The following is a 22,708-nucleotide window of genomic DNA, read 5'->3' as shown; positions in this document are numbered from 1 at the left end:
TTTACAAGGACCAGGGGTGCAGCCCACGGACTACGGCTGTCCCGGATTACATTAGAGTCTTTCATCTCTTGGATCATTTCCTTTACAGTCTGATATGAAGTAGGCGGTAAGGGTCTGTATCTCTCCTTGATAGGAGGATGAGAGCCAGTAGGTATGGTGTGTTGTATGGCACTCACCTCTCCATAATCAGTGGCATGCTTACTGAAGGCCTGGTGGTGCTCCTTGACAAGCTGTATAATCCCTTCTTGTTGTTGTTGGGGGGTAGTCTCGTCCCCTACATGGAGCTCTTCCCACCAGGGCACCTGTGGCTGGGTCACCGGCGAGCATCCGCTGACTGTAGCTGGCGGCTTTTCTGTCACTGGAAGACGAATGATGTCTTGGAAGGATACCTGAGAAAGCTGGGCAACACGGCAATGCTTACTAAGCGCCACAGGATGATCACTCAGGTTAATCAGACGGACAGGTACTTTACCTTGGGAGACGTTCACCAGGGACTTGGCAGCTCTCACATAAGGGTAATCCTCCATCTGGATTGGTTCCACCAGGGCTGGATAATCTCGGCCTTGGACTCCCAGGACAGCACGACACCATAAAAGAGTTTGAGAATTAGGAGGCAAAGTCACAGGCTTAATATCACTAATCCTGGCAGTACAAATTTCTCCTTTCCCATTAGCAAACCTCTGCTGGGCACTTAGTAAAGTAATAGTCTTTTGAATCACCCTCCTGGAAGCAGAGGAAGCAGTGGGCAAAGTCTGATGTAATACGGCGAGTACTTCTGAATAACAGTTTCTGAAGACATTGGTGCCTAGGATGACAGGATGTCCTCCTCTGTCGCCGGCCTGCACTACTATCACCCCCTGTTGTGGTAAGGTTACTTCTCCCACCTGCAGGGTGGGTTCCCAGTATCCGTGAATCTTTACTGGTTTACCATTGCTGGCGATAATCTCCACCCAGGATTCAGGCGGCTGGGTTAACTGGTTGGTGTCCCAGAACTTTTCAAATGCAGGCAGCTGAATGGTAGTGACTTGAGACCCAGTATCTAATAGGGCTTCAAAGGGGACCCCGTTGATCTCTATATTGATTTTAGGATGGGATCCTACATACCGTGGCATCCAATTTGGATCCTCTGGACCTAGTGTTCTACCTCCCGAGGGGTGGTCCTCAGCCTCAGGGGTTGCCCGTTTAACTGCCAGCACGTGGATTCTGTGTGTCCCAGCTTTTTGCAGTATGTGCACACGGGCCGCTTACGATCTCTATTACGCCTCCCAGGATCCCTGGGGTGAGTCTCTTGGTAAGGAGGTGGGAACGGCCTAGGAGGTGACAGGAATTCTTCTTCTGTCATTATGGGTTTTTCCCATTCCTCTATTTTTCTGCACACTTTCTCTAAACTTTTAGTGAGGTGATTTACTTGCTCTGTCAGCATGGCAATAGTATCGGTAGCTGAAGCTTGAACAGCTTGACCGGCCTGAGCTTGGTTAGTGATCAGCGGTTTTGGCTTGCAGGCTGATGACTCAGGTGGGGTGCTTAACTCCGTAGATACTGCTGACCCCAGAATTTTTATAGCCAGTTCTTTAAAGTCTAGAAAGGCACTGTTAGGGTGCTGGGCGGACAGCATCTTTAACTGGGTCCTTATTTGCTCACTAGACGCCCCGGTTATAAACTGTTCCCTTAGGGTCTGGTCCCGGTTATCAGCCTCTTTGGGATCTATCTGAATTACAGCCCCTAAAGCCTCCTGAAGTGATAGGGCATAATCACGGAGGGACTCACCGGACTTCTGTTTCTTGCCAAAGAAGTGCATCTTTATCTCTGAGGCAGTCCTAGTTTCAAAAGTGGCTCTGAGGCGGGTGAAGATCTGTTCTAGAGTACTCCGCTCAGTAGCAGGCCAGGATAACACTTCCCTGCGGGCAGCTCCCTCCAGTTGCGCCAGCAGGATTTCCATTTGCTGGTCGGCATTTATAGGGTACAGTCGGAATAGTGCCAGCAACTTTTCTTTAAAGTCCCTTAGGGTATGGGTCTCTCCCCTGTAGCGGGGGAACCATGGGGCCCCGAAATAGTACGGCATGGTAAAGGGCATCATGCTGGGGGCTGTAGGATGATTAGGAGCCGCAAGCTCTCCCGGGGCCGGCTGCTCAGGCACTCCCGGCTCTGACATGGTAGTCTATTGAGAGGTGGCCGCTGGCGACTAAAGGGGCCGGAACACTCCCCTTCCCTCCGGTTACAGGTGCTTACCGGTATCGCCGGGCTTGCGCAGGCCAAGTCTCGCGAGATCCCGGACGTCCTGAGAACGCGGTGACGTAGGAGAAGCAGGGCCGCGGCGGTGCGATGATGACGAGGGGCGGGATTCTCTGTGTCTTTGCAGGGATCCGCCCACGAAGGTCCTCAGCAGCGCGGGAAACTTTCACTCCAGGCGGCCGGTGGCCATCTTTAGCCAAATCCGCTGTCTATTCACTGACAGCAAGCAGGATGATGAAAAGTCCACAAAACCACACTCCAATGCGGCGATTTTCTTCCTCTGTATAGCGCAACACTGCACAGCGCTTTTTAGGGGTTTTTGGTACACTTTGGGTATGATTTTCAGTCCACAAAGTCCACTTTAAATAAACAGGAAATTTGTCACTTTGGTCACAGGGCAACGGTATAAGGCACAAAGTTCACGCTTCTTGCACTAGAAAGCGTGCGAAACCTGTTCGTGACGCCAAAAGAGAGCGGTGCAGCGTACTCAAGTTGTGTTAAGAAGTGTTTCTGGGTGATGTAGTGCAATAGACACTAACCTGGTACGGCTGGCTCTCTGCAAGGGCAGGTGATGATAGAAAGTTCGTGACGCCAGTGCCAATTAAACGGTGGCGCGCCGTTTGCGGATAGCAGGAATAAATGAGGAACACGTGAGGTTAAAGCAGAACTCCAACTTTAGTAGTTATCATGCAGAGACATTCACGGAAGCGCAGTTCCTTTGCATACAGTTGATTTTTCAATGCGGTCGATGCAGGCAATACAGATTGAGCAAGGTTAATTCAGAGTGTGAAACACACAGGACTTGCAGTACAGGAGCTTGCACTCTATCTCTGACTGATCCTGGGACATAGAAAATCTTCTCCAAGGCCCAATACCTTAACTCTGGCGTATATCCTTGGTTTTCTCTTTATAAAGTACCTCCTCTGTTATCTTGAGTACCTCTTGCTTTCCTGAGCTTTGCCTCTGTCTCTCTCCCAGCTTCCTCAGGTTCTAGAAACTTCTGCACTGTGGTCTTCCTGCTTCTGCATATATATCTTCAGGAGGGGAACCTTCTCCTTGGAGTTGGAACCCGGTTACAGGGACTGAAACACCCTCTCCTGGTCCGCAGGTTTCAGGCCTGGACTGGTCTCTGACATGGTCTAATCTCCAACTGGTTAGACTAGACTACTTCCTTAGACTGACTTTCCTTTCCCTGTCTGGGCCTTATATAAACTAGGGCTCCCTAGCTCCCTCTAGTGACTAGAAGCTGGAATGACACCCCTAGCAGGCCTGTACATGCAAGTGTCACAGTAACAGGGAAATACATAGCATTACATTACATGACACTCTATAAAGATGACACATACCAACCTCCCCATAACTAAGGAGGGACGACAGCACACCAAGTGACCTTTGGTAGTGACGGGTATTACAGTCCCCGTACACTACACATATAGTGAGATGAAGGATTTCAGTTCCCCCAATTTAGCCTAACTGTAGGTGTAACTGCTAGCGGTATGAAGGCAGCAAACTGCCTGTAAGTGACAGGGGTGAGCGTGAGTGCACGTGCTCTCCCTCTTGATCAATGAGCAATATTTGACTGTACAGAGGAGTGGTCACTGTATTTTTAACCTTAGTCTTTCTTTTGGTTCGTTAATTAAAATTAAATATAATAAAAGGTTTAAAGCACATATTTTAACCCAATTAAAATAAAAGTGAAGTATTAAAATTTTCACCTGGGGCAAGACAGGTTCAACGCCTGCATAGGCATCTGTAAATAAAGTTTTAAAGTCAGTATAAAACTGAATCTGCTTATATAGAACCTACCAGTAGCCATTTGGCTCCAGGAGAAGTATATGGTGGGCTCAGCGTGCATGATGGTACTTGCATCCCTGGATCCGATGAAAGCTGTAATGGCACCGGACGGGGTTAAAAGCAGAGTGTGCTTGGCTTGCATGCTGGCCTGCATTCCCTGGACTTTGTGTGGCTGTCATGGCCCATAAACAGGTAGGAACTAGTGTTAGGGACCACTCAAATGAGGCGACCTTGACGTGGTGAATGGCTTATTACGCTTTGGCCAAAATGTACACCAATGTCTCATCCAGCATGGAGGCAGGGCAGAATGTTGGATGCAGAGTGCGATCACATTTGCATTTTTCGTTTGTATATGTATTTCGCCATAGTGATGTGCACCTACATACAGGTTGTGCTGACCCAATCCCCCACATTTTTTCTTTGTAGTATATATTGGAGGCGTGGCGATCTCCTTTGAGTCATGTACACCTGACCAGTCAATCTGTCCTGGAGGCTGGTTTTAAAGTCAGTATAAAACTGAGTCTGCTTATATAGAACCTACCAGTAGCCATTTGGCTCCAGGAGAAGTATATGGTGGGCTCAGCGTGCATGTTGGTACTTGCATCCCTGGATCCGATGAAAGCTGTAATGGCACCGGACGGGGTTAAAAGCAGAGTGTGCTTGGCTTGCATGCTGACCTGCATTCCCTGGACTTTGTGTGGCTGTCATGGCCCATAAACAGGTAGGAACTAGTGTTAGGGACCATTCAAATGAGGCGACCTTGACGTGGTGAGTGGCTTATTACGCTTTGGCCAAAATGTACACTAATGTCTCATCCAGCATGGAGGCAGGGCAGAATGTTGGATGCAGAGTGCGATCACATTTGCATTTTTCATCTGTAAATAAAGTGCCCACTGCCCACCACTCATATCGGGTAGCACAGTACCTTGCAGATAAAAAAGTAATTTAATTTTTTCTCTGTAATATAATTGCAGTTGCCTGCCAGTGAGTGTCAGGCCCACAGACTGTACTGTGCCCACTGCCCACCACTCATATCGGGTGGCACAGTACCTTGCAGATAAAAAAGTCATTTAATTTTTTCTCTGTAATATAATTGCAGTTGCCTGCCAGTAAGTGTCAGGCCCACAGACTGTACTGTGCCCACTACTCATATCGGGTGGCACAGTACTTTGCACGCATAGTACCACTAATCTAACAACAAATGACAGGCAGAGGCAGGCCACCCCGCAGGGGCCGTCGTGGTCGTGGTGCTGTGATTTCCTTTGGCCCTAGAATAATGCCCTGTGTTCAGAGGCCACGTACCCTGAACTCAAAAAGTTCTGAGGACATAGTTGACTGGCTTACACAGGACACCCAATCTTCTACAGCTTCCGCTCGGAACCTTGACGCACCATCCTCCCCCAGCTCAGCTTCGGGCACCTCTCAAGTTACCACTCGCCTGCCCGCCGCCACCACCACCACTAGCACCACAGCCGCTTCACTTGATCTGTCAGAGGAGTTATTTACACAGCAGTTGGAAGAAATGAGTGATGTGCAACCATTATTGCCAGAGGATATAGATAACAGGGATATGTCTCAGTCAGGCAGCATTACACACATGGACGTACGGTGTGATGATGTTGTACCCGCTGCTGCTGTTGGAGACTGAACATTGTTTCATGCTATGTTATACATTGCTTGGTTTATTTCCCTGTATGCCTATGTATTTGAAGTATTGAGTCTGACCACTAGATGTCACTATACACAAATACTCTATCATAATGTTCTATGTGTTGACTATCTGTTATTGCATTTTTCTGGTATCTATGGTTGTTGTTCTATATCTCCTGTGCTAACATGAGCACCATGCTCTCTGCTGTATGTCTATTCAATACAAATGAATCCTAGTAAACTACAGCCATCCATATATGTCTGATTATTCTCTGCATCATCTGCACCAGCCAACAAAGGTTATGGGCCCAGACAACGTGAATCATCAGACAGTCAGAACAGAGGCCTAGTCTTCATCTGCACACCATCTTTGATCAAGCTGCGGAGGAAATCTGCTCTGAGGTATCCAGGTGCTTAGAATACGAGTAAGGTACATTAATCATGGCTAGCAGCAGGGATCTTAAACTGGGGATCACTAAGCTAAATAGTGACAACTACCAGATGTGGAAGTTCAAGATGGAGATGTTGCTGAGCAAAGATGACACATGGGATGTCCTCACCACAGACAGGCCGGATGTAGACAACCAGGAGTGGGATAAGAAAAAAAGACAGACAAGAGCCACAATAGCCCTACTGGTAGAAGATGAACAGCTTATCCACATAAAAGGGGAAGATACTGCCAAAGGTATGTGGAATGCACTCCGTAGATTACATGAGAGCTCTAGCTTAAACAACAAGTTATATTTACTAAGGAAGCTGTATCAGTCAAAACTGACTCCAGAAGGGGATATGTAAGAACATATAAGAAGCGTGCTGGAGATTGTTGAACAACTCAGGGACCTCGGAGAGGAGATCAAAGATAACCATGTGACAGCAATACTTTTATGCAGCCTGCCAGAGTCATACAACCCTCTGATTAATGCATTAGAGACAAGATCTGAAGCAGAACTCACATTACAGTTGGTGAAATCTCGACTTTCAGATGAATACAAGCGCAGAAAGGAGCAAACTTCTCACAGGCAAGAGAGCGATACAGGAGCAGCACTTAAAGCAACAGACACTAAGATGCCAAACTGGAAGGCCAAACTAGGTTTCCGGTGTAACAGGGCTGGGCATTTCAAGCGAGACTGTCCATTGTGGAGGAATGAGCAGAGGGAAAAAGATCCCAATCAGGCACTCATAACTCAAACAACGACCAAGCAGCGCGGCACGGAACTTTTAAAGTGACAGATGCTGTCACCAACCATAAATGGGATATAGATTCTGGAGCAACAAGTCACATGACTAATGATAGAGAATTCTTCGTAGAGCTCAATCCAGACAAGAAAGAAACCATATATCTTGCAGACGGGAGTTGCACAACTGCTGAAGGAACAGGATATGGAATAGTCACTTGTAAAAATGAGGATGGACAAGTGTTAAAAATACCAATGACGGATGTATTGCATGTTCCCGGACTCAATGGCGGCCTTATATCAGTCAGGCGACTGGCAAGCAAAGGACTAACCACAACGTTTAAAGGTGACCAATGCACTATCCAAGATGGGGAAAGAGTGATAGCAACAGCTAAAGCGGGTAAGCACCTTTATGAACTTGATGTTGTTGAGCAAGAAACAAAGCTCTGCACACATAAGCACAGGAACTGTATTCATTTATGGCACAGACATCTGGGCCACAGGAACCCTGACAGCATACAGGAGCTGGCCAGACGGGATTTAACGAAAGGCTTCAAGTTAACAGGCTGCCCAAACACGCTAAGGTGTGAATGCTGCATCAAGGCCAAAGCCACCAGAGTAACCCCACCAAAGGCAAGTGAAAGCAGAGCAACAAGACGATCGACCTAATACACAGAGATGTATGCGGGCCTATGAGAACAACCACCCCAGGAGGAAATAAATACATATTAACTTTTATAGACGACTACTCAAGGTTTACAGTGACATACCTAATGAAGAATAAGTCAGAAGTATTCGACAAGCTGAAGGACTAGGTTACCAAAGTAAGCAATAAATTTCACAGAAAACCATTAGTACTCAGAAGTGATAATGGTGGCGAGTACACCGGGTTTCAAGTAGAGAATACACTCAGGGAACTAGGAATAGAACATCAAAAGACTGTCCCATATACTCCAGAGCAGAACGGGGTAGCAGAGAGGAAAAACAGATCTCTGACTGAAATGATCAGATGCATGTTGACTGATTCTGGACTCCCTGAAAAATATTGGGGAGAAGCAGCACAAACGGCCACTTACTTACAAAACAGATTACACTCCAAGTCAACAACCAAAACTCCAAACGAGCTATGGCACAGTCGAAAACCAACCATAGGACACCTCAAGATATTTGGAAGCAAAGCTTTTGCTTACATTCCGGGAGAAAAGCGCAGCAAGCTCCAAAATCGAGCAATTGAAGGTGTCTTTGTTGGTTATGCCGACAACACCAAAGGATACAGAATCCTAGACCCATCGACCGATAAAGTGACAATCAGCAGCAGCGTAACATTTATCGAGGACCCGAGAAATGAAGTAACGGAGCCAGCCATGCCAAGAGCAGAAGAACCAAATAACAACGCTGAGCAGGTTTTTTTTCCTATGGAACAAACCCCCGAGAGTGATACTGTGTCACAGAAGAGACTGGAACAAACTGAACCAGCTAATGACGCTGAACCAAGACGCTCATTGAGGGAAAACAAAGGTAAACCCCCCAACAGACTCTCGTACAAAGTAGAAACATCCTGTGTAAGAGAACCTACTTGTTGGAAAGACATAACACAACTCCCGGAGAGGGAAGCCAAGAGATGGATAAAGGCAGCTGAGGAAGAAATCATCTCACTACAGGACACACAGGCTTGGGTGCTAACGCAACTGCCAGCCAAAAAGAGGGCAATTGGCTGTAAATGGACTTTCAAGGTCAAGTACAACACTGATAGTACAGTTGAGAGATATAAAGAGAGACTCGTAGCCAAAGGATACTCCCAAAAATATGGAGAAGACTACGATGAGACATTTGCCCCAGTCGTCAAACATACCACAATCAGAGCTCTACTCACAGTTGCAACTACAAAACAAATGCTAGTAAAGCACTTTGGTGTAAAAACAGCTTTCCTACACAGTGACTTAACAGAAGACATCTACATGGAGCAACCAGAGGGCTTTGTAGACCCACAAAAGCCAGAACAGGTGTGTAAACTTAAGAAGGGGATCTACGGGCTCAAACAAGCAGCCAGAGCATGGAACATGAAGATTAATGAAGCGCTTTTGAGAGAATCCTTTCAGAGGAGCAAGGCCGATCCCTGCCTATACACCAAGAAACTAAATGGTAGGTGGATCTTTGTACTCATTTATGTAGATGATCTGTTAGTATGTTATGAGCAAGAAGGGGATTGTTCCAGACTGCTGGAGGTCTTAAACATGGACTTTGAAACAAAAGATCTAGTTGATGTCAAACACTTCCTAGGCATGCAGATAGAAAGAGAAGAAGATGGCAGTTTTCTTATTAACCAGAGTCCCAAAATACAGGAAGTAATTGAAACTTTTGGGCGCAATGATGCCAAACCAGTCAACTCGCCTATGGAGACAAATTATCTTAAAGAATTAAACAACTCAATTAACCCCTTGCAAAATGACTCACAATTCAGAAGGGCAATGGGGAAGTTACTATACATTGCTACAGTGGCAAGGCCTGACATAGCCACAGCAGTGGGTATCCCAGCCAACCCAGATGGACTGGAACACAGCAAAAAGGATCATACGCTATTTGAAGGGAACAATAGACTTTAAACTAAAACTTTCATCAACAGGGAAAAGTGGTCTGACTGGATATGTGGATGCAGACTGGGCAGGTGACCCCAGTGATCGGAAATCCACCAGTGGACACCTGTTTCTATTCAAAGACGGTCTGATGAGCTGGACCACCAGAAAACAGTCCACAGTGACACTGTCCTCCACCGAAGCAGAATATGTGGCCGCATTACAAGCAGGGCAAGAGGTAATCTGGTTGAGACAATTGCTGGAAGATCTAGATCAGAACCAGACAGAGTCCACGCCAATCTATGAGGACAATCAAGGATGTATAGCACTCGCACAGACAGAGCGGATAAACCCGAGAACTAAACACATAGACGTGAGATATCACTTCTTAAGAGACTTGCAAGAGCAAGGACAGATGGATCTACGATACTGTCCCACTGAGGAAATGTTAGCAGACATCCTTACTAAGCCTTTGCCTGTAAAGAGACATATGGATCTAACAAGAATCGGTTTGTCTAATTAAGCACTTCACAATAAAAAGGGGTGTTGGAGACTGAACATTGTTTCATGCTATGTTATACATTGCTTGGTTTACTTCCCTGTATGCCTATGTATTTGAAGTATTGAGTCTGACCACTAGATGTCACTATACACAAATACTCTATCATAATGTCCGATGTGTTGACTATCTGTTATTGCATTTTCCTGGTATCTATGGTTGTTGTTCTTCTATATCTCCTGTGCTAACATGAGCACCATGCTCTCTGCTGTATGTCTCTTCAATACAAATGAATCCTAGTAAACTACAGGCATCCATATATGTCTGATTATTCTCTGCATCATCTGCACCAGCAAACAGCTGCTTCCTTTGCTGAGTTGTCAGATACAAGTGAAGCAGTTGATGATGACAATGTGTCTGTGGATGTCACGTGGGTGCCCGCTCAAAGAGAAGAAGAACAGGGGGAAAGTTCAAATGGGGAGACAGAGAGGAGGAGGAGACATGTTGGAAGCAGGGGGGGGTCGTCGCAAGGAGCTAGTGGCAAAGTCAGACAGCATGTATCGGCACCCAGGGTCAGCCAGACAGCACGCCAATCAACACATGCTGTTGCCACCACCAGAATGCCATCATTGCAAAGCTCAGCAGTGTGGCATTTTTTTTTGTGTGTCTGCCTCTGATAACAACAATGCCATTTGCAACCTGTGCCAAAAGAAACTGAGCCGTGGGAAGTCCAACACCCACCTAGGTTCAACTGCTTTGCGAAGGCACATGATCTCACATCACAAACTCCTATGGGATCAACACATAATGAGTACAAGCAGCACAGAAACTCAAAGCCACCATCCTCCTCCTGGTCCAGCATCTTCAGCCACGTCAACCACTGCTGTCCTCCTTGCCCCCTCTCAACCACCCGCCACTCCGCCTCTCACCTTTAGCAGTTCGTGCTCATCTGCCCACAGACAGGTGTCTGTCAAGGAAATGTTTGAGCGTAAGAAGCCAATGTCACAGAGTCACCCCCTTGCCCGGCGTCTGACAGCTGGCTTGACGGAACTCTTAGCCCGCCAGCTTTTACCATACAAGCTGGTGGAGTCTGAGGCCTTCAAAAAATTTTTAGCTATTCGGACACCGCAGTGGAAGGTACCCGGCCGGGAAAAAAATTCTGCCACGACTTGCAGGCAGGCCTGCTGCCACCTCCTCTACTCCTCCTACTCCATCCTCTTCGCTAACCTCCTCGGCTGAGTCCTCTTCTGCTGCTGCGTCTTGCTCCACATCAACTGCACCCCCCCCCCCCCAGCTCCCCAGGGGCTATTCCACATCCCGGATACGACAGTGTCACGCCGTCTTGGGGTTGACTTGCCTGAAAGCAGAGAGTCACACCGGACCAGCACTCCTGTCTGCCCTGAACGTACAGGTGGATCAGTGGCTGACCCCGCACCAACTGGAGATCGGCAAAGTGGTGTGTGACAACGGAAGCAATTTGTTGGCGGCATTGAATTTGGGCAAGTTGACACATGTGCCGTGAAAGGCACATGTGTTGAATCTGATCGTACAACGCTTTATGCATAAGTTCCCAGGCTTACAGGACGTCCTCAAGCAGGCCAGGATAGTTTGTGGCCATTTCAGGCATTCCTACACGGCCATGGCGCACTTCTCAGATATCCAGCGGCGAAACAACATGCCAGTGAGGCGCTTGATTTGCGACAGCCCGACACGTTGGAATTCAACACTCCTAATGTTCGACCGCCTGCTCCAACAAGAAAAAGCCGTCAACGAGTATTTGTATGACCGGGGTGCTAGGACACCCTCTGCAGAGCTGGGTATTTTTTTGCCACGTTACTGGACGCTCATGCGTCCTTTTGAGGAGGTGACAAACCTAGTCAGTCGCACCGAAGGCACCATCAGCGACATCATCCCATTTGTTTTCTTCCTGGAGCGTGCCCTGCGAAGAGTGCTGGATCAGGCCGTAGATGAGCATGAAGAGGAAGGGGGAAGAGTTGTAGTCACCATCATTACCAGAAGCAGCCTTGTCGTCGTCAATTGCTGGACCTGCGGCAACGCAGAGAGAGGAGTCTGAAGAAGAGGAGTCAGAGGAGGAAGGTGGCTTTGAGGAGGTGGAAGACCAACCACAGCAGGTGTCCCAGGGGGCTTGTCACCTTTCAGGGACCCTTGGTGTTGTACGTGGCTGGGTGGAGGAAGAGACCTTCAATGACGTCAGTGAGGACAAGGAACGGGACATGGCTAGCTTGGTATCCAACCTTGTGCAAATGGGGAGTTTGCGGTTGTGCAAATGGACTGTTTGCGGTTGTTTGCGGTGCGTTAAACGGGGAGTTTGGTCTGTCACTGTGAAGCGTGCGTAACCCTTACACTACCTGATCGATACAACATCATACCTGATCGTATATACACACTGGATGTTTTAAAGCACGTTATTCCAAACAATTTAGGAATGTTAGGTGATTTATGCCCTTTATGGATTAAAACCCGACTCTGCGTCAACTACGCAATTTTCAATGGGAGTTTTGCCATGGATCCCCCTCCGGCATGCCACAGTCCAGGTGTTAGTCCCCTTGAAACAACTTTTCCATCACTATTGTGGCCAGAAAGAGTCCCTGTGGGTTTTAAAATTCTCCTGCCTATTGAAGTCTATGGTGGTTCGCCCGGTCCGCCCGTTCGCGAACATTTGCGGAAATTCACGTTCGCGAACGGAAAATTTTATGTTCGTGACATCTCTAGTCCTGACTAGGGATGAGCGAATTGACTTTGGATCAAACATCTGAAGTCGATTTGCATAAAACTTTGTTCTAATACTGTATGGAGCAGGAGCTCCGTACATGATTAGAATGAATTGGCTCCGATGAGTATGACAAACGGACAGACGTTTGGCTCCCATGAATATGACAAACGGACAGACGGATCCATTCTTGCAATGCATTTGTGAGAGGGATCCGCATCCGGATCCATCTACAAATGCTGTCCGTTTGCATGCGATGGAACTGCTTGCCGGATCATTTTGCCGCAAGTGTGAAAGTACCCTCATCTGTATCTTTCTGCTTGTCTTTATCTTATCCAGGGAATCTTTCCTCATGGCTCTGAAACTTGTAGCATGAGCCCTTAGGCCCAGTAGAGCAGTGCTCTGCTGGTCAACACACAGCCTCCCCTTACAGGGGATAAGCTAGACTCAACCTCTCCCCAAGATGGGGTAGGTTAGACTGCCTCACACTAACTAAACTCCTCCCTCTCTAGAGTGGGCTAGAATGAAAAGCAGGTTCCATTTTAGGAAAACTAGTTCTGCCAATGTTGCGGCCATCTGCTGGTGAACCAGGCACATTACACTTAAACAGTCATTTGCAAGGAAAAGACCGTAATTAAACTTACCGGTAATTCTGTTTCCTTGAGTCCACCATGACGGCTCTACTATGAGATTGACCCTTGATCTCTGTAGGGGCAGGAACACACAGAGTTTAAAAGGCCACCACCCACACTCACCCTCAGTGCTTTCCAAATTACCAAGTGGGTGTAGCCTTAACCTAGGCAAGTATATGAATATATACATTTTTTATTTTTTTTTGAGTATTAATTCATACTCAACCCCTCCTTAAATCTCAGGGGGGGAAATCTGGGCCGTCATGGTGGACTCAAGGAAACAGAATTACCGGTAAGTCTAATTACGGTCTTTCCATTTCGTCCACCATGACGGCTCTACTATGAGAACTACCAGATTATTAAACAGGGTGGGTAACTGCTTGTAGAACCTTCTGACCGAAGGTTAAATCCGCAGAAGCTGACACATTAATCCGGTAATGTTTGATAAAAGTACTTATATTCGACCAGGTGGCTGCTTTACAAATCCTGTCAAGGGAGACACCTCCTCTTTCTGCCCATGAAGACGCCATAGCTCTTGTAGAGTGAGCTTTTATATTCGTGGGGCTATCTAGACCAGACTTCTGGTAGCAGCAAATAATAGTTGATCTGATCCATCTTCCGATCGTGGCTTTGGATGCCTTTTTCCCCCTGTTTGGACCCCCATACTGAACGAAAAGGTTATCATCTTTCCTAAATTCTTTTGTTAAGTCCAGGTATTGTATGATGGTATCCCGGACGTCCAGGAGCTGGAACTGATCCTGTGATGGGTCGTCTTTGGGAAAAGATGGAAGGATGATCTCTTGGTCTCTGTGAAAGTCCGACACCACTTTTGGGAGAAAACCTGGATCTAAACGTAAAACTATTCTGTCCGGGAAGATCGTGAGGTATGGTTCCCTGCAGGACAGCGCTTGGATTTCACCCAGACGTCTGGCTGAAGTGATTGCCACTAGGAAGGCTGCTTTTAAAGATAGGTGTTTGAGAGATATATCCTGCGTAGGAGAAAAAGGCGAATTTGTAAGGTTTTTTAGGACCAAGTTTAGATCCCATTGAGGCGTCCTAAGGGTTAGGGAAGGTCTCAATCTTGAGGCAGCTTTTATGAATCTCCTTATCAACCTGTGACTGGCCAGGTCCGTATCATAACAAGCCCCCAAAGCAGAGATCTGTACTTTGAGAGTACTTGGTCTAAGGCCCAGATCTAACCCTCGTTGGAGGAAGTCTAGCACTTTTTTAATATTGGGAGAAGAGTTTACGGGAGGAGTCTGGCCAAGCCAACTACAATATTTTTTCCATATCTTAAGATATATTGCAGAAGTAACTTCTTTCCTGCTGGACTTAAGGGTGTTTATGACTTTCTCTGATATCCCTCTGCTTTTTAGGATTTCGCGTTCAGGATCCAGACCGATAGTCTGAAAAGACCTGGATTCTGGTGAAGAATTGGACCCTGAGAGATAATGTCCTCCCATGGGGGGGATTATCCAGGGTTCTTCCAGAGCTAGTTCTTTTAACACTGGGAACCAATTCCTTTTTGTCCAGTACGGGACAACCAGTATTACTGTTACTGGGTCCGATCTTATTTTCTGCAGCACCCTGGGTATTAATGGCCAAGGGGGGAAGGCATAGGCTAGATCCCAAGACCACCTGACTGAAAATGCGTCTGTCGCCCAAGGGTTGTCTCTTGGGTTTAGGGAACAAAAGGGATGGACCTTTGCGTTCTTTTTTGAAGCAAACAGGTCTATCTTGGGGGTCCCCCACCTCCTGGTAATCTGCTCGAATACGATTGAGTTTAGGGCCCATTCCCCCGGATCTATGGTTACTCTGCTGAGAAAATCCGCCTGTATGTTTTCTGTACCCTTTAGATGGATAGCAGTGATGGATAGAACGTTCTTTTCCGCCCAGGAGAATATTTTTTCTGCCAATTCCTTTAAGCCTGATGATCGTGTGCCCCCCTGATGTTTCAGGTATGCTACGGCTGTTACGTTGTCCGAGAGGATTTTTAGGTGTTTTCCGGAGACCCTGTCCTGTGACACCTTCAGCACCTCCCAGATTGCCCTCAATTCTCTGTGATTTGAGGAACATTTTCTCATGGCGTCCGACCAAGTGCCCTGGTAATTTATCGAGCCTATTTTTGCTCCCCATCCTGTACCACTTGCATCCGTGTTTATTTGAATCTCCGGATCTTTTACCCAGGGTACACCCTTTTGCAGGTTTTCCTCTTTCATCCACCAAATCTGATTTTACCTGACTCGGGATGTGGAATTTTTTCTCTAGAGAGCACTGTCTCTTGTCCCAAATTCTCAGGATCCAAGATTGGAGAATCCTGGTGTGGGCCTGAGACCAAGACACCGCTGTTATGCAGGAGGTCATTGTGCATAGGAGGCTCATGGCATTGCGAATGGAGCACTGGGATTGACTTCGGAATTTTTGTGTTTTTTCTATAAACGACGTAACTTTTCCCGAGGGAGGGATGTCACCTGGGAGACCGAGTCCAGTATTACTCCCAGAAATTTCATTTTGGTTGAGGGGATTAAACTTGATTTTTTCAGGTTTATTACCCACCCCAGGTCTGAAAACCTGTGCATCAGGTCTCTGGTAATGCTGGTTGTCTCCTGCTCCGAGGGTCCCAGGACCAGAAAGTCATCCAAGTATGGGAAAATTTTTATCCCTTCTGCTCTCAGAGGGGATATCATTTCTACTACTAGTTTTGTGAATACCCTTGGAGCAGATGAGATTCCAAAGGGTAACACAGTGAACTGGAAGTGTCTTACAACTCCTGAGCTGTCCACTAGGGCAAACCTGAGGAATTTTTTCGATGATCTGTTTATGGGGACGTGATAGTACGCGTCTTTTAAATCTATGGATGTCATGAAGTCTCCTGTTCTGATCAGGGGAATGATGGATGTTACAGATTCCATCCTGAATTTCCTGTATGCAACCACTTTGTTTAATCCTTTTAGATTTATAATAGTGCGGAAGGTACCATCTGGTTTTTGTACCAGAAATAGACTGGAATAATAACCCCTTCCTCTTTCTGAACTTGGGACTTCTGTCACAACGCCTGAGTCTATAAGTTGCAGGATACCCTGCCAGATTTTTTCTATTATTTTTGGGCTGTGAGAGGTTATTTTGAACCTCTTTGGAGGGACTGAGGAAAATTCTATCTGGTAGCCATCCCGAATTATATTTAGGGCCCATGGATTTTTTGTAATGGACTCCCACTGGGACAGAAAATTCTGCAGTCTTCCCCCTACTCTGGCGTCATTGTTTATCTTTATTTTGGGGGTTAAGAAGGAAACCTCTGCCTTTTCCCCCCTTCTGGTAACTCCACTTACCCCCCTTTCCTTTGCCCCTATAGGGTCTAGTTTGGGAGTTGGAGGAACGAAAGGGCTTCTTTTTGGTCTCTTCCGGGAACCCCTTTTTTTTGTCTGCAGCCTTTTCCAGGATAGAGTCTAATACGGGTCCAAAAACGTATTCCCCAGAAAACGCTATGGAGCATAGTTTTGCTTTTGATGCTCTATCCCCTCCCCAGGCTTTCATCCACAAAGCTCTCCTTGCGGAATTGGTGAGGGCCGCATCCTTAGCGGCGAACCTCACCGATTCCGCCGAGGCATCTGCCAAGAAGGCCGTGGCAGATTTGAGGAGTGGGATAGAGCTCAATATTTCCTCCCTAGAAGTCTTGTTTTTGATATGTTCTTCTAGTTCATTAAGCCAAAAACACATAGATCTTGCGACCGATGTTGCGGCTATGTTGGTTTTGACCCCAAACATAGCTGTCTCCCAGGATTTCTTTAGGAGAGAGTCAGCTTTCCTTTCCATTGGGTCCTGTAGTTGTGAAGAGTCCTCAAATGGGAGGGAAGTCTTCTTAACTACTTTCGCCACTTGGATGTCAATTTTGGGGGTCTCGTTAAATAATTTGACGTCCGCTGGATCAAACAACAACCGGTTTCTGAATTCCCGAGATACCCCTAGTCTCCTCTCGGGGTCAGTCCACTCGTCTAAGATCATGTCCTTTAAATTTTCATTCATTGGGAAAACTTTTAACTTTTTTGCTCTGAGTCCCCCGAACATCTCATCTAAGACGGACCTTGGTTTTTTCACCTCCTCAATCCCCATGGTTGCTCTGACAGCTCCCAATAGCTCCTCCATATCCTCGGAAGAAAAGAAATATTTTTTATTATCTTCCATTATCTCCCCCTCTGATAGAACGTCAAAGTCCACATTCTGTCCAGAGGTGGAGGCCCCCTCGTCCATAATCTCCGAAACAGAGGAGGATGGGGCGGATAATCTAGGTTTTTTTGCAGCAGGAGGTGTAGACGGGGCTGATCTGAGGGAGGCCAAAGAGGACTTAATTTCGTTCTGAATAAGCGTTTTGACCTCGGACAAAATTGACGGCTGCTCCTCTTTTATAAGGTCTTTTATGCAGCTCTGGCAGAGCTTCTTTTTATAATTCTCGGGAAGCTTCTTATTACAAGTTGCACATCTTTGAACTTTAGACCTTGTTCTGGGCTCTTTAACTCCCTATGAAAGAGAGGAGCAGCCAGGTATCAATAGACAAAACAGCAAGTAAGTCAAAAAAAGATACATCATTTTGTCTTTCCCCACAGGGGAACTCACTGTTGGAGTAGCCGAGGGAGTTTCAGAGTCCATCTGGGCTGTAGAGGCGTCCGGGGCTTCAGGAGCAGACATTAGTGCTGTATGCGCCAGGAGGAAGATCGGTGCCACTGCCTGTTTGAATCTGCCGCCACGAGTAGTCAGTCCGGCGTCTGACGTCACCGCCGTGCGGCCGATCTAAGCACCGCCCCTTCCGGCCTAAGCTCCGCCCCTTTCGCCTCCAGCCGCCGGGAGCAGAGAGTAATGCTGAGGCTTCCTGTCGGCGTTCAGCATGCTGCTTCCCTGCGGTCAGCTTCCTCAACATAGGGAAGGGGGACCGCACTGTGGGGAGGGACACAGGCTCCTGGTACAGAAGCGAGATCGGCTCCATATGAATTCCCTGCCCAGCTTTGGACCAGACCGTAGGAGGGCAGGGGACGAGGACGGAATCCTCAGGTATTTTATAAAATAATAAACTTTTTCTTCACCTCCACCAGGAGGGCTCTCTGTGTGGTTGACCCCGTAGGGACAGGAAACACTGCGGGTGAGTGTGGGTGGTGGCCTTTTAAACTCTGTGTGTTCCTGCCCCTACAGAGGTCAAGGGTCAATCTCATAGTAGAGCCGTCATGGTGGACGAAATGGAAATAAATGTACATTGTGTAGGACATAGCAATAAAGATGACACAGGATCAACCATAAAAGATAGTTTGGGTGCACAAAAAGGTGGTTTATACCACTCTGGGGTATTACACTAGTCCTGACCAACAGAGAGGCTGATGCTTTTTCCTGTAGTGTGCAAGCACAACCAGCACTGTGGTATTACAGGGTGGTTATAACCCCTGGATACAAGCAGTGTATAATGTAATGAAAAATTTAATCAAGCCAGCAAAGGAAGCAATATGGACATTCACAATACATTAGTAAGAGCCTTTTACTTTGTCTACATGATAAATGCCATTTGCTGAAGGGTTCATGCACACGAACATTGTTGTTTTGCGGCCGGCAAATTGCGGATCCACAAAACACAGATACAGGGCGAGTGCATTCCACAGAATCGAACAGGCAGTCTATAATAGAACAGTCCTATTCTTGTCTATGTATTTTTTGCAGAACATACGGACATATGGACATGGAGTAATTTATTTTCTTTTGCGATCCCATTTAAGTGAATGGTTCCGCATACGGGCTACAAAAAACCCAGAACGGGCACAGACAAAAAATATGTTCGTGTGCATGAGCCTGAAGTGAGACAACCCTTTAACCGGGCCAAAAAAAAAGCCCGAATGCCCAGGCAACTTTTTGTGAATTTGTGCACGTGGTGGTTTAGAGACCCTAACTTTTTTATTTGTTTGACTAACAAAATGATTTTTGCAATTTTTTTTTACTTGACACTTAGGAGTTTTATTAGAATGGGTTTTTTTAGAGATTTTTTTTCTTTTTTTTAGGTTTAGTTTGGAGGAAAACTGCTAATGCTAGTAATTATTTTTAATTATTGCTTTTTATTTCTTAAAACTGACACAAAAATTAATGGGTTCCCTACTTTGTGATGATCATTTTAATATATAACATGTATGGACTTGATTCTACGTGGTGCCGCTTTCCTTTGGCGACTGCATTTTTTATATTTTTTTTATTTGTATTTTTTTTTTTTACTTAAATTTTTATTTATTTTTGGCACATAATATGTCCCCCAGGAGGTCAATAAAAGACCTCTGCAGGAGGTTTCCACTGAAACTGGGGCATCCGCAGGAGAAACAGTAACAAGGGAAAACAGCTTCCTGTGGGGGCATTACACACAGGCAGAGCTGCTCAGGGTCTCCTTAGACCCTTCAACTCTGCTCCTGACACCCCCGGCAGTAATGTGACCATCAGGACTAACAGAGGAAGCGGCTCACCCGCTTCCCCCTCTACCCCTTCACTTCTGCAGGGCCGGCGCAACCATATAGGCTAACTAGGCGTTCGCCTAGGGCGCCAGCCTGCTGGGGGCGCCCTGGTGGGCTCTCCCTGACTGGGGCTGCAGCCCTGGGCGAGAGGCTCATGAGCCCCCCCAGCGCCATTACAGGGGGGCCAGGAGGTGGAGGACCTTCTTAAATATGGCAGAGCAGGCATCTGCTTACCCTGATGGCAGGTGCCTGCTCTGCCAGTAAATTACCGAAGGAGAGGAGGTGGACGGCAAGGGAGGCTGTTCTAGCAGCTCCCCACTCCTCTCTCATGCGCCCTCTGTGATGCCGGAATATGACGTCATTCCGGCGCCGGCATACTAAACGGCGCGCTGGAGGACTGAGGAGCTGCACCACACTGGACCCCAGGGAGGTGAGTGTTTAAGTGTTTGACTGAGTGAGTGTCTGCCTGTGTATTTATGTCAGTGAGTGAGTGAGTGTGTGTATGTATGTCTGTCTTTCTGTCAGTAAATGTATGTGTGTCTGTCATTGAGTGTCTGTGTGTGTCTGTGTGTGTCTGTGTGTGTGTGTGTGTGTATGTCAGTGAATGAGTGTATGTCAGTAAGTATCTGTGTGTTTGTCAGTGAGTATATGTGTGTTTGTCTGCCAGTGAGTGAGTGTCTGTCAGTGTGTGTGTGTGTGTGTGTGTCAGTGAGTGTCTGCCAGTGAGTGAGTGTATGTGTGTGTGTCAGTGAGTATGTCTGTCAGTGAGTGAGTGTGTGTGTATGTGTGTCTGTCAGTGAGTATGTTTTAGTGAGTTTCTGTGTACGTCATTCAGTAAGTGTCTGAGTGTGTCTCTATCTGTTAGTGAGTGTATGTCTGTCAGTGAGTGTATGTGTGTCTGTCAGTGAGTTTCTGTGTACGTCATTCAGTGAGTGTCTGAGTGCATGTCTGTCTGTCAGTGAGTGTCTGAGTGTGTGTGTGTGTCTGTCTGTCAGTGTGTGTGTGCGTGTGCCTGTCAGTGAGTGAGTGACATGAGGGGGTGGCAAAATGGATCTTTGCCTAGGGCGGCAAAAATCCTTGCACTGGCACTGCACTCCTACATGGATCTTCTGCTGGCACAGGAGAAGGCAGAAGTGGTAATAAAGCGCTCCTGTCTTCTCCTCAGGGTCCCCGCTGTGTCTGTCAGCCGGGACCCGACCTGCTCCTGCTAGATTGCAGGAGCTATTAGCTAGGACTACACGACGACATTTGTTGCGCGACAATTTTTATAGTGATAGTCTATGGTGTTGTACTGCGACATGCTGCGACAGTGACACGACAGTCACAAAAAAACCATCCGAATTGGACTTTTCTGCGACTGTCGGCCTAGCCTTAATCCGCTGGGATTAAAGCGCTGCCTGCACATGTATATACGTGCTATCTGCACGGGGCATGTGCAGATAGGACGTGTATATACCCAGTGGGCAGTCGGGAAGGGGTTAACAGTTTCATAATGACGGCTAAGCAGAGTCATACTAATACTTTATGTTATAAAAATAAGCACGACTCTACTTATAGTCAAGACTAAATCGGAAAAAACCTCTACCGGTTAAGCTTGGGCTACACAGTGACATGTCATGTACTGTATTTCAATGGTGTCACAATGCAACACACTGCGACAGTCACAAAAATTCCATCCAAGTCGCGGTGTAGCTCCATCACCATCTCTAAGACCAGCAATGTTCCATCTACTGTAACTGGAGAAGTTCTATCTGCAGAATGAAATTCATTTCTTACCTTTGAGGCTGCAAATCCACATTGATACTCAAAAAGTTTTTGAGGGAATTCAAGTTCTTCAGCAGAAGACATGTTGATGTAATACACGGTGTAGCTGAGTCAGCATTTATAGACTCTAGTCTAACAAGGGGCGTGTCCCTTCAGAGATCTTAACGAGGCTCAGTATGAAGAGCTCAAAGCCATAAGAACATATAACATATGGAATATAGAAAGAACTTGATTACTTTTACATGAATTAAAGAGGATTTCTGCTTTATATTTTTAGAATTTAGTTGTTTATAGAAAAGAACTGTAATATATGATAATATATTTCCCATACTGTTGTGCAGTGGCCCCTGTCTGCACAGCACAATGGTATAGCCCAGGGGTCAGAAGTCTTTGGCACCCAGCTGTTGTGAAACTACAAATCCCTGAATGTACAATTCTGAGGAAAGCAGAGCAAGTATGCATGTTGGGAGTTGTGGTTTCACAACGGCTGGAGTGCCGGAGGTTGCTGACCCATGTTCAGTATAAGACCTGTGTACGACATCCATGTGCAGAGGGAATGCAAATGAACTGATAACAAGCGATGCCACCAGATGTAAGGCAGCTATCCTATAAGTCAGTGTTCAACCTTTTGAATCAAGCAGCCACTTAGATGATCTCCATAAAGAGATATAGTATTCCATGGGCTAACTGAATAGGAGTAGCCCCCTCCCCCTACACACAAACATCATGGGGGAGATTTATTAAAATCGGTGTAAAGCAAAACTGGCTTAGTTGTCCATAGTAACCAATCAGATTCCACCATTCATTTTCCAAACGAGCTCTGAAAAATTTAAGGTAGAATCTGACTGGTTGCTGTGGGCAACTAAGTCAGTTCTACTTTACACCAGTTTTGATAAATCTACCCTCATGTCTTCCATGGTATTCGGTTAGCAGCAGGGTGCATCCATGAGCTAAATAAATAGAAATAATAGAGAAATAAGTATTATTATAGATAATAGAACTTGGTGCTCCAGACAATAACATATTGGAATCAATATACATATTTAATATACAAATAAAGGATAGAAGTATCATTAAAAAAAAAGAGACTTAGGGGGTCATTTATTAAACAGAAATATGCCTAAATTTGGACCCCAGCCAATCTCATATTGATGACCTACCCTGAGGATAAGCCATCAATATGTAAAT

General features: G+C 46.5%; 1 protein-coding gene across 2 annotated transcripts in view; it reads right to left on the bottom strand.

The window, feature by feature from the left end:
• LOC120994863 (acetylserotonin O-methyltransferase-like) overlaps positions 1 to 21,717 on the bottom strand; it is a 248,960-nt gene extending 227,243 nt beyond the window's left edge. The window contains exon 1 of one of the 2 annotated variants that reach the window (XM_040423729.1): positions 21,533 to 21,717. In XM_040423729.1, the coding sequence (XP_040279663.1) occupies positions 21,533 to 21,604 (72 nt within the window). In that variant the 5' untranslated portion in view covers positions 21,605 to 21,717. The remainder of the gene's footprint in view (positions 1 to 21,532) is intronic. The other variant, XM_040423730.1, reaches the window with a different exon arrangement.
• Positions 21,718 to 22,708: the final 991 nt, after the last annotated feature.

The sequence above is a fragment of the Bufo bufo genome, chromosome 3 (assembly GCF_905171765.1).
Source record: "Bufo bufo chromosome 3, aBufBuf1.1, whole genome shotgun sequence".
Classification (NCBI taxonomy): Eukaryota; Metazoa; Chordata; class Amphibia; order Anura; family Bufonidae; genus Bufo; species Bufo bufo.
The sequence above is the reverse complement of the archived record's forward strand: the minus strand, read 5'-3'. Positions and strand labels throughout refer to the sequence as shown.